Consider the following 15,363-nt stretch of genomic DNA (forward strand, 5'->3'; position numbering starts at 1 on the left):
GACACCCATCCACTTCTACCCCCTCCCTTCACATCTATCTCCCTTTGACCAGCCCTCCATCTAATAACATATGTTATTAGATGGAGGGCTGGTTCTCTTAGTATTCCATGATATATTCAATACTATTCTCCAACACCACAGCTCAAAGGCATAGATTCTTCTCTATTATCCCTAGTCACTGTCCAGCTCTCTGATGCATAGCAAGTGATTGCAAAGACCATGGCCTGTATAAGATGCAGCTTAGTCTCCAGACTGACATCATTGCTCTTCAGTACTCTGGAGAGGTCCCTGACAGAAGACTTTCTCTATGCAATAAGTCTTTAAATTTCCTAGCTGCTGGTGCCAAGAATGCTGATCCTGGAGCCAAGCAAACTAAAGTTGTTTATAATCTCAAACTCTTTACCATCTATCACGATGCTGCCAACTAGCCCAGTGGTGAGAATTTTTGTTTTCTTGATATTGAGCTTCAATCCATATTGAAGGCTGCAGTCCTTGACCTCTGCAAATAGCACTTCAGGTCCTCCTCAATTTTAGCAAGCAGGTTTGTGTCATCTGCATAATGCAGATTACTGATGAGTCCTCATAAAATCCTGATGCCACATTTCTCCTCACAGAGCCCATCCTCCTGGTTAATCTGGTCTGCATCTAGATTAAAAAAGATATGGAGATAGGACACCTCTCTGTTGTACACCCTTCCCAATTTTGAACCATGCAGTGTTCCCTTGCTTAGTTTTGATAACTGTCTCCTGGTCCAAGTAAAGGTTTCATATAAGCATGATCAAGTGTTCTGGGATTCCCATTTTTCTCAGTCTTAGTTACAGTTTGTTGTGGTCCACACAGTCAAACACCTTTGCATAGTCAATGAAACACAGATAGACATTCCTCAGGTACTCTCTGCTTTCAGCCAAGATCCATCTAACATTAGCTACAATATCCCTAGTGGCATTGTTTTTTCTAAATCCAGCCTACACTTCTGTCAGTTTTCTGTTGATGTGCTGTTCCAGTCATTTTTGGATAATCTTCAGCAGGATTTTGCTAGTGTGTGATAGTAGTGATATTGTTCGATAATTTCTACATTCTGTCAGATCAGCTTTCTTTGAAATTGGAACCAATTTAGATCTCTTCCAGTCAGTTGGCCAGGGGATTGTCCTCCAGATTTCTTGGCACAAGTTGATGAGCACATCTAGAGCAGCAGCTGTTTGCTGAAATATATCAATTGGTATACCATCAATTCCTGGGGTCTTAGTTTTTGCCAGTTCTTTCAGAGAAGCTTGAACTTCTTCCTTAATCACAAAAGGCTCATGCTCATACATTGTTTCATGAAATTCTTCATTGTGTGACAATTCCTTTTGGTACAATGACTCTGTATACCCTTTCTATCTTCTTTTAATACTTCCTGGATCATTTAATATTCTCCCCAAAGCATCCTTAAGTATTGCCACTCAATGCTTGAGTTTGTTCTTCAGTTACTTGAGCTGAAGAAATGCTGAGCCAAGAAAACTGCTAGACATAGTTGACCAATTCAGCAAAGTGGCAGGATACAAGATCAAAATTTAAAAAAATCAATTGGATTTCTCTACAGTGACAAAGAGAATACAGAACAGAAGCTAAGAAAAACAATACCCTTCACAACAGCTAATCACAAGATTAAATTCTTGGGAGTAAATCTAACCAGAAACACAAAGGATCTATTCAAAGAAAATTACAAAACATATTACAAGAAACAAAGAGACCTGGAAAAATTGAAGAATATACCTTGCTCTTGGAGAGGAAGACTCAATACTGGGAAAATGACAATACTTCCAAAGGCAATTTACACGTTCAATGCAATCCCAATACAAAACCAATTCTATTCTTCAAGGAGATATAAAAAGCAATCTTCAATGTAATTTACAATGGTAAGAGACCCCGAATAAGCAATGCACTCCTTAAAAAGAGGAACAAGGTAGGAGGCATCCCACTCCCTGATTTCAAATTCTATTACTCTGCTGTGGTCGTCAAGACAGCGTGGTACTCATACAATGACAGACACATAGATCAATGGAACCTAATTGAGAACCCAGATATCAGCCCGTCTACCTATGGCCAGCTGATTTTTGACAAGGAGATGAAATCAGTTGAGTGGGGAAACGACAGCCTTTTAAACAAATGGTGTTGGCAAAATTGAAAAACTATCCGCAGAAATCCCAAGCAAGATCCACACCTCATACCATATACAAAAACCAACTCAAAGTAGATAAAGGACTTATGACTAAAACCAAGGACTATAAATTTCATTAGATAAAAGCTTGGAAGAACTCTAGCCCTAATCCAAAAAATGAACGGTCTCTCAAGCATCCTGAAAAACCTACAACCAGGAGAGAATAAAATGTATGAATGAGACCTTCCAAGAATCAAATCCCTATGCACATCCAAAAATTTCTCCAATATGGTAAAAAGGAAAGCCACAGACTGAGAAAAAAAAATACATATGGTAATGACATGTCTGATAAGGAACTTATATCTAGAATTTATAGAATACTCGAACACCATATAAGATAAAGGTAAACAACCCACATCAAAAAATGGGCACAGGATAGGCACAGACATTTCACCAAAAAAGACAATAAGATGGTGAATAAACACGTAAAGAAATGTTCAAAATCCCTGGCTCTAAGAGAGATGAAAATCAGAACAACTAAAAGATATCATCTCACCCCAGCAACAGGAGGAAAATTCAACAGAGCAACAAACAACAAATGCTGGTGAGGTGGTGGAGAAACTGGAACCCTTATTCACTGTTGGTGGGAGTGTAAAATGGTGTAACCACTGTGGAAGGCAGTATGGCGCTTTCTCAAAAAGTCGGCAGTAGAAATATCATTTGACCCAGCAATTCCACTATTGGGAATATACCCTAAAGAAACCAGAACTGCCACCCAAGCAGATATATGTACACCTAAGTTTATTGTGGCTTTTTTTCACAGTAGCAGAGTTGGAAACAACCCAAATGTCCATCAACAAACTGAATGGATAGAGAAGTTGTGATATATTCACACAATGGAATATTATGTAGCATTTAAAAACAAGGAACTAATGAAATATTATAGAAAATGGGTGACCCTAGAGGACATTATGCTGAGTGAAATATCTTAGTCACAAAAGTTCAAATACTGCATAATGCCGCTGTTGTGAAACAGGACTGACATCGGGATTGGGGAAAACTAAGAAAAGAGGGGATAATGTACTCTGCATTGAAACCCAAGAGGGAGAAAACTGTTTAAAAAGAGTATATGATTAGGTATTATTTGCATGACAAGAATCCAAAATAAGAGCTATGTAGTAAAATAGATTGGGAGGGGCGATTGTATAACAATGAAAGAAAAAAAAATTTTTTTCAAAGAGAAAAGCAAACTGGGGGGATGGTTGGGCAGGGAGGAAAATGTGCAACAATGAATGCATAGAAATCCAAGTCCTCTATAATCTTTCATTAAAATCTCAATTTAAAAAAAAAAAGAATGACACAAAGCTTAAAATTTTCCAAGGATCACAACAGCCCAGAATAAAAGGTATATTGCAAAGAGGACTGGGGAGGGGTGAGGAAGGTAATTGTGCACCAATAAACAAATATTTTTAGAAAAAGAAACTGGGGGAGGGGAAAGGGAGGAAGAGAGAGTAAAATGTGCAATGATAAATGAATTAAAATCTAACTTTTCTGTAAAATACAAAGGAAAGAAATGATGAGCAAGTTTGGCCCTTTTGATTTTCTGACTCCAGTTCTTTAGCACATTTCATTATAATACATGTCTTCCCACGCTGCCTTTCTTTCAGCTCCTTAACACGTTGCCACACACTTTTTAAATTGACGACTGTGCTTAGAAATACATTTGCCGTCATTTGCGGCAACGTGTTAATACCATGATCTCTTCCCTTTGCTTTGGCTTCTTGGAACTCTAGTGCAATACTCAGAGTCTCTCTTCTGACATTCATTTTGGTCTTTTCTTCCTCCTCCATGTTTGTAATGACCGTTTGCATTCTTCCTAATGATATTCTTGATATCCTCCCACAGTTCATCTGGCTTTCCATTCGTTAGTGCTCAAGGCTTCAAACCTATTACTAAGATGGTTTTAAAATTCAGGTGGAATAGACTCAAGGTCATAATTTGGTTCACATGGATTTGATTTAATTTTCCATAGCTTCAGCTTAAACTCAATTTTCTAGATATGCATTAAATACGTTCCAAAAGAAAGTAAAAATAGAGACAGGAGTATGCCAGGGCCTATAGACTTCTATTCCCCAATCTATTAAAACGTTTTTTTTATTACTAATTTCAATGAACATTTACAGCGATTTTGGATTTCCATTCACTCATTGTTGCACTTTCGTCCCTACCCACCCCACCCCCACCCCCAGTTCGCTCTTCTCTTTGAAAAGTAAAAGGAAAAATTCCTTCATTGGTATACAATCCCCCCACACTCCGAGTATACTCCACTCTGCAACCTTCATTCCGGACTCTTCTGATAATCATAATGCCCTATAATATATTGCTTTTAAACTGTTCTCTTCCTCATTCATTTCAATACAGTATACATAATTCATCCAGTTTTTCTCATTCTTAACCTAACCCTGATGTCAGTCCCATTCTACAGCAGTGGCACTATGTAGTGCAATCTATTAAAATATTTTTTATTCTTATCAGATCCAGTATCCTGAGGACAGAGTCCTAAGCAGTTCCTGCTTAGCAATGAAATCATTTAACTCAAGATGGAAATCTTTGAAAACAAACAGCACAGTTCAAATGTTTAAACCCACTCTATGGGAAGACCTGGGAGAGCACTGAAGTCCTAGAATAAATATGTTTTAGAAAAGGTACTGAAATTATTCCAACCTCCTGGAAGATATAAATATTACCTAACAGCTTTCCTGTAAAACTTCAAAATGAAACCAATTTGTACAATAAAGACTATAAATAGAACACCATATGCCCTAATTTTTTTTTCAACTGTACACTAACAGCACATTAAATTCTTCCTAAGAAAGGCAGGGTTGTGAAAAACTTAGGAATTATACCTTTAAAAGTACTCAAATAAAACCAAAAGATAACCTAATGCAAGGTTTGCAAGATTTTAGGTTCTTTTTTATAGCTTTTAATTAAAAGAATGTGGGTAAAATAACATTTAATAATAATGTCTATAAATCTTTAGAATTAGAAGCATTTGTTATATCATACAGCTGAATAACACCTGTGCACCAAGCTGCTATTGGCTACTGACCCTGGGGACAATTATGTATCTAACCAAGTTAGTCTCCAGAGCTCCAGAGTCCTTTTTCTATCTTTTTTTGCCCTCACAGTGCTCTTTTCCTCCTGCTCACATGCCAATTCTCTAGCATCTGAAAATCTTTCTTCATAGTCAACAAACCAAAAATAGCCATGGAGATTATCTAAATCCAGTGCTAGAAACAAGCAAGTTGAGGCCAGAGAGTTAAAGTGATTTATGTAAAGCCACAAAGATAAAAGGTAAATATGAGACCAGAACTAGACCTCTGATATCCTATGCAACGTTCTGCCCACTATCCCACTGTGACTCTAAAAAACTACTAAAGGTCTGATAATTACACGTGCATGCACAGGCTTCAATCTCTCCTCTCTGTGCCTTTTCACTCTTGGTGCAATAAATCCTCAACTATGAGTCATCAATAACATTTTTAGTAATCCAAGATCCTTTAAAAAAAAACAACAAAAGATTCAGTATTCACTTACACTAACTGATATACTTCCTTATATAAAAGTTATTATTTTTAGTAGTTGTCCTTTAAAATAAAAATTTTTTAATATTTCTTAAAATCAGTATATAAAGCTGAATAAATTGTATCTACAGTTTCAATTCAGAAAAAGCCCTATAGAATGGTAGACTTGCTTTTCATAAAGCAAGCTAGAACATTTGTTTCATTTCCTGAAAGTAAAAGCCAGAAAGTGCTTATCAATTCTGTTTTATTACTCACCACAAAAGTGATCTGATTATGTCTCAGATTAAGTTCAGTCAACGAATCCAGTCCATTAAGATTATCAACATGACTTAAAAGGTTTCTGGCAAGGTTTAAAACTCTCAAATCACACAGATGATTGACATTTTCAATTTTGGTGATCTATTAAAAAATGGAGAAGGGGTGATTAGCTACATAAATTTCAGATACACATTATACCCTTAAAGAGAAAATATTCAACGTCATTGGATTTGTTAAGTTTATACAGGGACTTTAAAAATCAGCTTCCAATTCTTGTATTACAGATAATATGACTTCAACTGACTTGTGAAAATTGATTAGAAAAGTGTATTTTGAAATTTGACCAAAGTAAATATTTAAGGTAAATTTTACCAAATAATCCACAAATCTATCATTTGGGCATCTAAGTACTAAACCTTGGGCCATGACCCATAGATATAGTAAGGACACACACTACCTGCCTGAACAGAAATTGTCTGTGAGCTTATAACATTGCTTACAATGTTTTGACCAAGCAAATCTGCCCTCAAAAAAAGAGAGAAGAAAAAGGATTGGTAAGTAAGTTTCCCATGCTAATTCTACTTCCACTGCAGAGTGCTAAGAGCAGTTGGGAGCCTGAATGATAAAGAATGAAGAAACTAGGCACTGAAGTGGAGGGTGAGGACATACATTCTTTTTAGTGAGAGCCCTTCAGAGAAGAGATAGGTAGTAATTAGTCAGGGTGAATATAGTGAAGACAACTCTTTAGAACAAGGGGATTTCTTATTAGCTTAAAAATTCAACTTCTGGCTATTATATTTAGTAAATACTATCTATATTTCAGCTGGACAGTGACTAAGGATGGCAGAAGAATTGATGCCTTCAAATTGTGATAATGGAGAAGAGTCTTGAACATACCATGGACTGCCAAGAAAACAAATAGGTCTGTCTTGGAGAGAGTGAAACCAAGGTACTTCTTTGACACTAGGATTTTGAAGCTCCATATCACATACTTTGGGAATGTGGCCAGGAGAGACTGGCCCTTAGAGAAGGACATCATGCCCAGAAGGGTGGAGGGACAGTGCAGGAGAGGATGACCCCTGATGAGATGGATTGATACAGTGACTGGCGCAATGCGGGTTGGTGTGTCAGAATTAGTGAGGCTGTCTCAGGACAGGGCAAGGTTCAGAGCTTCTGTACATACGGTCATTATGGGTGGCAGGTGACTTGATGGCACATAACAACAACAACATATATAAATATATACTTTTGCAGTCAGAAATCAATCAAACACGCAACAAGGATGCACTAATAATAATGAGTAACTGGAATACAAAAGTTGGGAATGGAGAAGAAGGAGAGGTAGTCAGAAAACATGGACTTGGTGACAGAAATGATGGAGATAAAATAATAGAATTCTGCACAGTCGATGATTTTTTTCACTGCAAATACCTTTTATAAGAAACATAAATGGTGACTACATGGATCTCACCTGATGGTCTGCACAGGAATCAAACTAACTACATCTGTGGAAGGAATTGTTAGAGAAGCTCAGTATCACATGTGAAAACTAAGCCAGGTGCTGCTTGTGGAACAGGCTATCAACTACTCATATGAAATTTCAAACTAAAGCTAAAGAAAAGTAGGTCAAATCCACAAGAACCATAATTTGATCTTGAGTCTCTTCTACCTGAATTAAAAAATCATCTCAGGAATAGATTTATGGTCTTGAACACTAATGAGCAAAAGTCAGATAAGCTATGGGAGGATATATCAAGAATATTACCCATGAAGAATGCAAAAGGTCATTACAAAGACAAAGGAGGAGGAAAGACTTAGACAGATATTATAAGACACTTTGAATATTTCATTAGAGTGCTAGGAAATCAAAGCAAAGGGAAGAAATCAAGAAGTTGAGGATGTGAATAGAAGATTTCAAAGGCTGTCACAGAAAGCCAAAGTAAAGTATTATAATGAAATGTGCAAAGAGCTAGAGTAGATAAATCAAAAGGGTCAAGCTTACTCAGCATTTCTTAAGCTGAAGGAACTGAAGATTCAAGCCTGAGTTGCAATACTTAAGGATGCTGTGGGCAGAATATCGAATGATCCAGGAAAGAAAATGATCAAAAGAAGACGGAAGGAGTACACAAAGTCACTGTACCAAAAAGAACTGGCTGACATAAAAGTATTTAATGAAAAAAACTTATGTTTAAGAGGCAATGGTGATGAAGGGGGAAGTTTAAGCTGCTTTGAAGGAACTGGCAAAAAAATAAAGCCCTAGGAATTGACAGAATACCTACTGATATATCTCAACAAACAGACGTAGCCCTGGAAGTGCTTACCAGGCTGCCAAGAAATCTGGAGGACAACTACCTGGCTAACTGACTCGAAGAGATCCATATTTATTCTCATTCCAGAAAAAGGTGATCCAACTTAGTGTGGAAATTATTGAACAATAACACACATAGCATATGCATGAAAAATCCTGCAAGTGACTGGAACAGTACATTGACAGAGAATTATCAGAAATACAGTCTGGGTTTAGAAGAGGCTGTGGCACTAGGGACATCACTGCCACGTCAGATGGATCTTGGCTGAAAAAAGAGGAATGTCCATCTGTGTTTCATTGACTATGCAAAGACATTTGACTGTGTGGATCATAATAAATTGAGGCTAACCTTGAGAAGAATGGGAATCCCAGAACACCTGACTGTGCTCATGTTTTAGACTAGGAGGCAGTCATCAGAATAGAGCAAGGAAACAGTGCATGGTTCAAAAGCAGAAAAGGGATACGTCAGGGATGTGTCGCAGTCATCAGAATAGAGCAAGGAAACAGTGCATGGTTCAAAAGCAGAAAAGGGATACGTCAGGGATGTGTCCTATCCCCATACCTTTTCAAACTGTATGCGGAACAGATGCAGCGATAGGCTGGACTTTATGAGGAAGAATGTGGGATAAGGTTTGGGGAAGGCACATGAACAACCTGCATTACACAGATGAAACAACCTTACTTGCTGGACTGAGGAGAACCTGAAGCATCTGCTGCAGAGGATCAGGGGCTGTAGCTTGCAGTATGGATTTAAGCTCAACATCAAGAAAACAAAGATTCTCACCACTGGGGCAATTGGCAGCACTGTGATAGATGGAGAAGAGATTGAGATTGTTAGCAATCTCATCTTGCTCATTTCCACAACCAACACTCTTGGCACTAGCCATTAGGAACACAAAAGACAAACTGCATTAAGGAAATCTTCTGCCAGGGACCTCTCCTGAGTACTGATGAACAAGTATGTCAGTCTAGAGACTAAGGTGCCAGGCCATACTCTTCATAATCCCGTGCTATGATCTGGACAGTGACCAAGATGCCTGTAAGTTGTGGTATTGGAGAAGAGTTTTGAACATACCATGGATTGCCAAGGAACTAAATGATCTGTCAAGAACAGACTGAAACTCAGCTGCTCCTTGGAGGCAAGGATTTTGAGACTCTGTCTGACATATTTTGGGCATGTAGCCAGGAGAGGCCAGTCTTTGGAGAGGGATACCATGCTTGGAAGAATTAAAGGAAAGCACATGAGAGGAAAACATCAGATGAGATGGATTGACACAATAACTGGGTTAATGAAGGTAGACGTGTCAGAGGCAGTAAGATTGGCTCAGGATAAAGTATGGTTCAGACCTATTGTGCATAAAGTCACTATGAGTCACAAATGACTTGGTGGTACAACACAACAACATTATATATGTACCCATATTCCTTTATATTTTCCAATTTTAAAATATTTATCTAATCTGTCCTATTATCTTTTACCAGATTTATAAAATAAGCCAATTGTTTTCTGTTTTGAATTTCATTTCCTTCCACCTTCTTCCATTCCCTGAACCCTATTATCATTCCTCATAATGTTTGTACATCCATAAAACAATTACATTCACAATGTTCACCAAGCATCAGAACATTTTTTTCTTTTAAATAGAGGAAAATTAAAAAAAGCAAACACTTCATTTTGGGGAGTTTTTTATTAATTTTTAGAGGTAGATATTAATGGTTTAATCTTGAATAGATTATCTCCTGACAGTTTAGAAATACAGTCATCTAAGATGCCAATAGCAAATATTAGATGAAAATTTATATTACATTTTTAAATTAAAAACAGAAATACTAAACAATATATTCATTAGACACTAATAAGTTATTAGCTGCTGTCAAGTTTATGCTGACTTGTACAATGTAGCAAATGTTGTCTCACAAACAAGTCAAAGGCATAAGCTTGGAGTCACAATCTACTCCTAGCTGATTCTCCAGCATGTTTGCAAAGCTGTCAATTGCATGAGAGGAGACTGTTCATTTTTCCCTTGAGAATCAGCTAGTTAATTTAAAACCCAGATAGGTGCGGCCTTTTGGGTGAGCAGCACTGCTCTCTACAGACTACTCTACGAGAGCTTCCTAAATATTGCCTGGCCCCACACAATTCTCACAACTGGTCGTTTGTCCAAAAACATCATTCTGGGTACTGTATTAATCTATCTCAGCAAGGATTTCCCATGCCCTTTTTGGCCCTCTACTTCACCAAACATGAGGGCTTCCTTCAGCAAATGATCTTTCCTGATAATGTATCCAAAGAAAAAGAGCTAATGTGTTCTTTAGTGATCTATAAGGTTATCATTAGCTAATTTTCAGAAGTAGATGAACATGCTTTTATAACTAATCAATTATGATCTAGAAGCTCCACGGAAACTCAACTACCAAAAGTGATCCTACTGGCATTTAAAATACTTAGAACATACCTTCTAGATTTAGAGAAACAAGCTAGTCACTACAGGACAATAAACTGACAGATGCGAGTGGTGAAAACATACATATGTATGTGAAAAACATAAAAACCCACAGAGAAATAATAACATGAAATTGAGAATAGTGGTTATCTCTAACAAGGAAACATAGGAGGAGGGAAAAATATAAGAACTTAAGTGGAATAAAATAATTAATACTCTATTTCTTAAGTTGAAGTTATTTATAAAATAACAAAAGATCAAATAAGAAATAAAATTATCATAAGAATTAAAAATTTGTTGTCATTGACTGTCACATTACCAAATTTTACAGTCTTTGCTATCACTTGTTATGCATCAGAGAGTTGGACCATGACCAAGGAGGACAGAAGGAGTATTGATGCCTTTGAGCTGTGGTGCTGGAAAAGAGTATTGAGGGTACCATGGACTGCTTAGAAAACAAACAGATTCACCCTGGAGGCAAGGATTCTGAGGCTCCATCTAACATACTTTGGACATGTTGTAAGGAGAGACCAGTCCTTGGAGAGGGACATCATGCTTAGGAGGGTGGAGGGACAGTGCAGGAGGAGAAGGCCCTCTATGAGGTGGATTGATTCAGTGACTGGGGTAATTGGGATGGGTGTATAGGAGACAGTGTGATTGGCACAGGATAGAGCAGAGTTTAGGACTGTTGTACATAGGGTCATGAGTCACAAGCAACTGGACAGCACATAACAACAACAATAACAATAATAACATTACTTCAATCAATTGATAAAATAACTCTTGAAAAATTCAAATTAAATATAAAATTATTAAAATTTTTGTTCTATTAAATTTACTGCATTTTTTTCAAAATTAAAATTTCATAATACCTGATTTCCATGAAGATCCAAGACATCTAAGTTTTTCAAACTCTCCAGATTTGAGATTTTTCTAATTCTGAAAATGAGAAGGAAGAGAGTAAGTAAGTAAAATAGAAATAAGGATATATCATATCAGTTTGTAAATCATAATATGTTAAGGTGTAACTCATTTTAGCATATGACCATTCTATATACACTTTTAAAAAACCAAACACATTTACCATTGACTCTACTATAATTTTAAAAATACAGTCTCATTGGATAGAAAATAGTCCAATAATAGCATAAAATAACATGTTTGAAAATGAGCAAGTCTATCAGTAAAACTAAAGGCTGTTCTTTAAAATGGTAGTCACTAACCGAACTTATACAGGAAAGTGACAGGATTCAAATATCAAAATAAACAAGAGAGGTGATAACTGTAGCAGAACAAACTGAGGCAAAAAGGATAATTCAGGAATATTATAAAACTTGTGTTCAAACAACTGGAAACATTTCTACATATACACTATCTAAACTAACCAATACTAACGTAGAAAATGTAAATAAATGCATAAAAAAAGAAGAAATTGAAGGACTCATAAATTTTTTTTTAAAATTTCAAAACAAAAAACAAGCTATGCCCAGACACTTCCACCATATAATTACTTTAAACATTCACAAAAGAATTAATATCAATTTTACATTAACTTTCAGAAAAGAAAAAGGAAAAGGATATTACTGAATTAATTTTATGAAGCAAGCATAACTCTGACACCAAAACAGGCAAGAATAGAACTATAAAAAAATTATGGATATCCCTCATAAACATACATAGAAAATTTCTCAACAAAACTTTGGCCAACAGAATTTCACTGCATATTTCAAAAGCTTCTAATGACCAAGTAAAATTTATGAAAGATATACAAGTACATACATCTGGGCTATACGAGGAGGAATGTGGCATCAGGATTGGTGGAAGAATCGTTAACAACCTGCGTTATGCAGATGACACAACCCTGCTTGCTGAAACTGAAGAGGACCTGAAGCACTTGCTGCAGAAGGTCAAGGACTGCAGCCTTCAATATGGATTGAAGCTCAATATCAAGAAAACAAAGATTCTCACCACTGGGCCAATTAGTGAAGAGATTGAGACAGTTAACAGTTTTAGTTTACTTGGTTCCACAGTCAACACTCTTGATACCAGCAGCCAGGAAATTAGGAGACGAATTGCACTGGGAAAGTCAGCTGTGAGGGATCTCTCAAGAGTACTGAAGAGCAACAACCTCAGGCTGGAGACTAAAGTGAGCCTGATCCAGGCTACAGTTTTTGCAGTTACGTGCTGTGTAATGGAGAGTTGGACAGTGAATATGGATGGTAGAAAGAGAATTGATGCTTTTGAGTCGTAGTGCTGGAGAAGAGTGTTGAATATACCATGGACTGCTAGGAGAACAAACAGGTTTGACCTGGAGAGGGTGAAGCCAGAATGTTCCCTGGAGTCAAGGATTCTGAAGGTTCATCTGACATACTTTGGGCATGTTTCATGGAGGGACTGGCCCTTGGAGAGGGACATCATGTTTGGGAGAGTGGAGGAACGGCGCAGGAGAGGAAGACCCTCGATGAAGACCCTCGATGAGATGGATTGATTCTGTGAATGGAGTGGTGGGAATGAATGTGTTTGAGACAGCGAGGTTGGCACAGGATAGAACTGCATTTAGGGCTCTTTACATAGGGTCGCTAGGAGTTGCAAACGACTCAATGGCACACAATAACAACAACAACAACATACAAGTATGTTTAACATTAGAAAAATCAATCCATATAATTCACAACATAAATAAAATGAAGAAGAATCATAAAATCATCTCAACCAGAAAAATCATTTCAACAGAAAAGACATTTAATAAAACCATATATCTTTTACTAATAAAAACTTTGAGCAAAATAAGAATGTATAGATTAGTGAGTATACACAATTGGGAGCTGCACTGTTGAAAGTTGGTGCTTCCCTGAACTTTTTTTAAAAATAGATATTTTAATGAAAGTTTATAGGAAAATTGGATTTCCAATCATTTAGTTTTGCATATTTTCCTACCTTGACTGCTCAGGCAGGAATAACAAAATTCAACAAAGCAGCAAACAACAAATGCTGGTGATGCTGTGGAGAAACTGGAACACTTATTCTCTGTTGGTGGGAGGGTAAAATGGTACAACCACTATGGAAGGCAGTATGGTGCTTTCTCAAAAAGTTGAAAATAGAAATACCATTTGACCCAGCAATTCTACTACTGGGAAGACACCCTAAAGAAACCAGAACTGCCACCCAAGCACATATATGCAGACCCATGTTTATTGCTGTTTTGTTCACAATATCAAAGAGATGGAAATAACCCAAGTGCCCATCAAAAAACGAATGGATAGAGAAGCTATGTTATGTTCACACAATAGAATACCATGCTGCACTGAAAAAAGGAACTAATGAAATATTCTAGAAAATGGGTGACCCTAGAGGACATTTATGCTGAATGAAATATCTCAGTCACAGAAGAATAAATGCTGCATAATGCCACTGTTATAAAGCAAGACTGATATTGGTGGTTGGGGAGAAACTACAAAAAGAGGGGATAAATAATATACATTGCATTGAAATAGATGAGGGAAAGAACTGTTTAAAAGGAATGTATGATCAGGTATTATCTGCATGACAACAGTCCAGAATAAGAGCTGCATAGTAAAGTGGACTGGGGTTGAGGTGGAGAAGTGAACTGGGGAGGGGCAAGGAGGAAAATGTACAATAATGAAAAAATGGAAATCCAAGCTCTCTATAAACTTTCATTAAAATCTCGACTTTAAAAAAATTATTACTTAGCTTGGGAGGGACTGGAGAGCATTATGCTGAGTGAACTAACTCAGTCCCACAAGAACAAATACTGTATGAAATCATCATTATAGAATCAGTATGAAGTGGGTGAGGGTGGAAGTGGAGGGATGAGGATATGGGGAGCTGGGATGTGGGCGGGGGTGGTGCGGGAGATTAATCATGGGGTTGTACAATGGGTGGGGAGGTGACGGAAACTGTAAGAATCTGATTTGAAAAACAATGTACTTGAATTTCGTTAGTATAATAAAAAATAAGAAGATTAAAAACAAACAAAAAACACCAGCATATTACTGGTACAATGACAGACACATAGACCAATGGAACAAAATCAAGAACACAGACATGAACTCATCTACCTATAGTCAACTGGTATTTGACAAGGAAACAAAACCTATCAAATGGAAAAACACTAATCTCTTCAACAAATGGTGCTGGCTAAACTGAATGACTACCTGCAGAAAGCTGCAGCAGGGTTCACATCTCACACCACACACAAAAATTAACTCAAGGCAGATCAGAGACTTAGAAGTAAAGCCCCAAAACATAAAGATCATAAGCAACAAAATGGGACCAAAATTAGAAGGCCTAGCCTACAGTATAAACATGCTGGCAAATACAACCAGAATGCATAAACAGGATAAGGTCATATCGATAAACGGGATCTTCTAAAGATTAACTCCCTGTGTTCATCAAAACTGTTCCCAGTAGAATGAAAAGAAAACCTACTGACTGAGGTGGGGGGGGGGCAGGTATTTGGCAATGATATCTCAGACATGGAGTCATAATGAAAGTTTACAAAATACTGGAAGGCCTGGAGCCTCTGGGTTCAACCAGCCATCCCCACTGGACCCACCTGGGAAAACACTTTGCAGTCCAGAGGGGAGCAAATGACAGGAAAATATCTTC

General features: G+C 37.3%; 1 protein-coding gene across 3 annotated transcripts in view; it reads right to left on the reverse strand.

Moving 5' to 3' along the window:
* Window positions 1-15,363, reverse strand: part of LRRC49 (leucine rich repeat containing 49) — a 239,077-nt gene that overhangs the window by 189,800 nt on the left and 33,914 nt on the right. For all 3 annotated transcript variants that reach the window (XM_006888342.1, XM_006888341.1, XM_006888343.1), the window contains 2 exons: window positions 11,607-11,673; window positions 5,980-6,123 (listed from right to left, as the gene is read on the reverse strand). In XM_006888342.1, coding sequence (XP_006888404.1) covers window positions 5,980-6,123; window positions 11,607-11,673 — 211 coding nt within the window. The remainder of the gene's footprint in view (window positions 1-5,979; window positions 6,124-11,606; window positions 11,674-15,363) is intronic.

This window comes from Elephantulus edwardii, unplaced genomic scaffold (assembly GCF_000299155.1).
Source record: "Elephantulus edwardii isolate Elephantulus edwardi_28Jun2011 unplaced genomic scaffold, EleEdw1.0 scaffold00066, whole genome shotgun sequence".
NCBI lineage: Eukaryota > Metazoa > Chordata > Mammalia > Macroscelidea > Macroscelididae > Elephantulus > Elephantulus edwardii.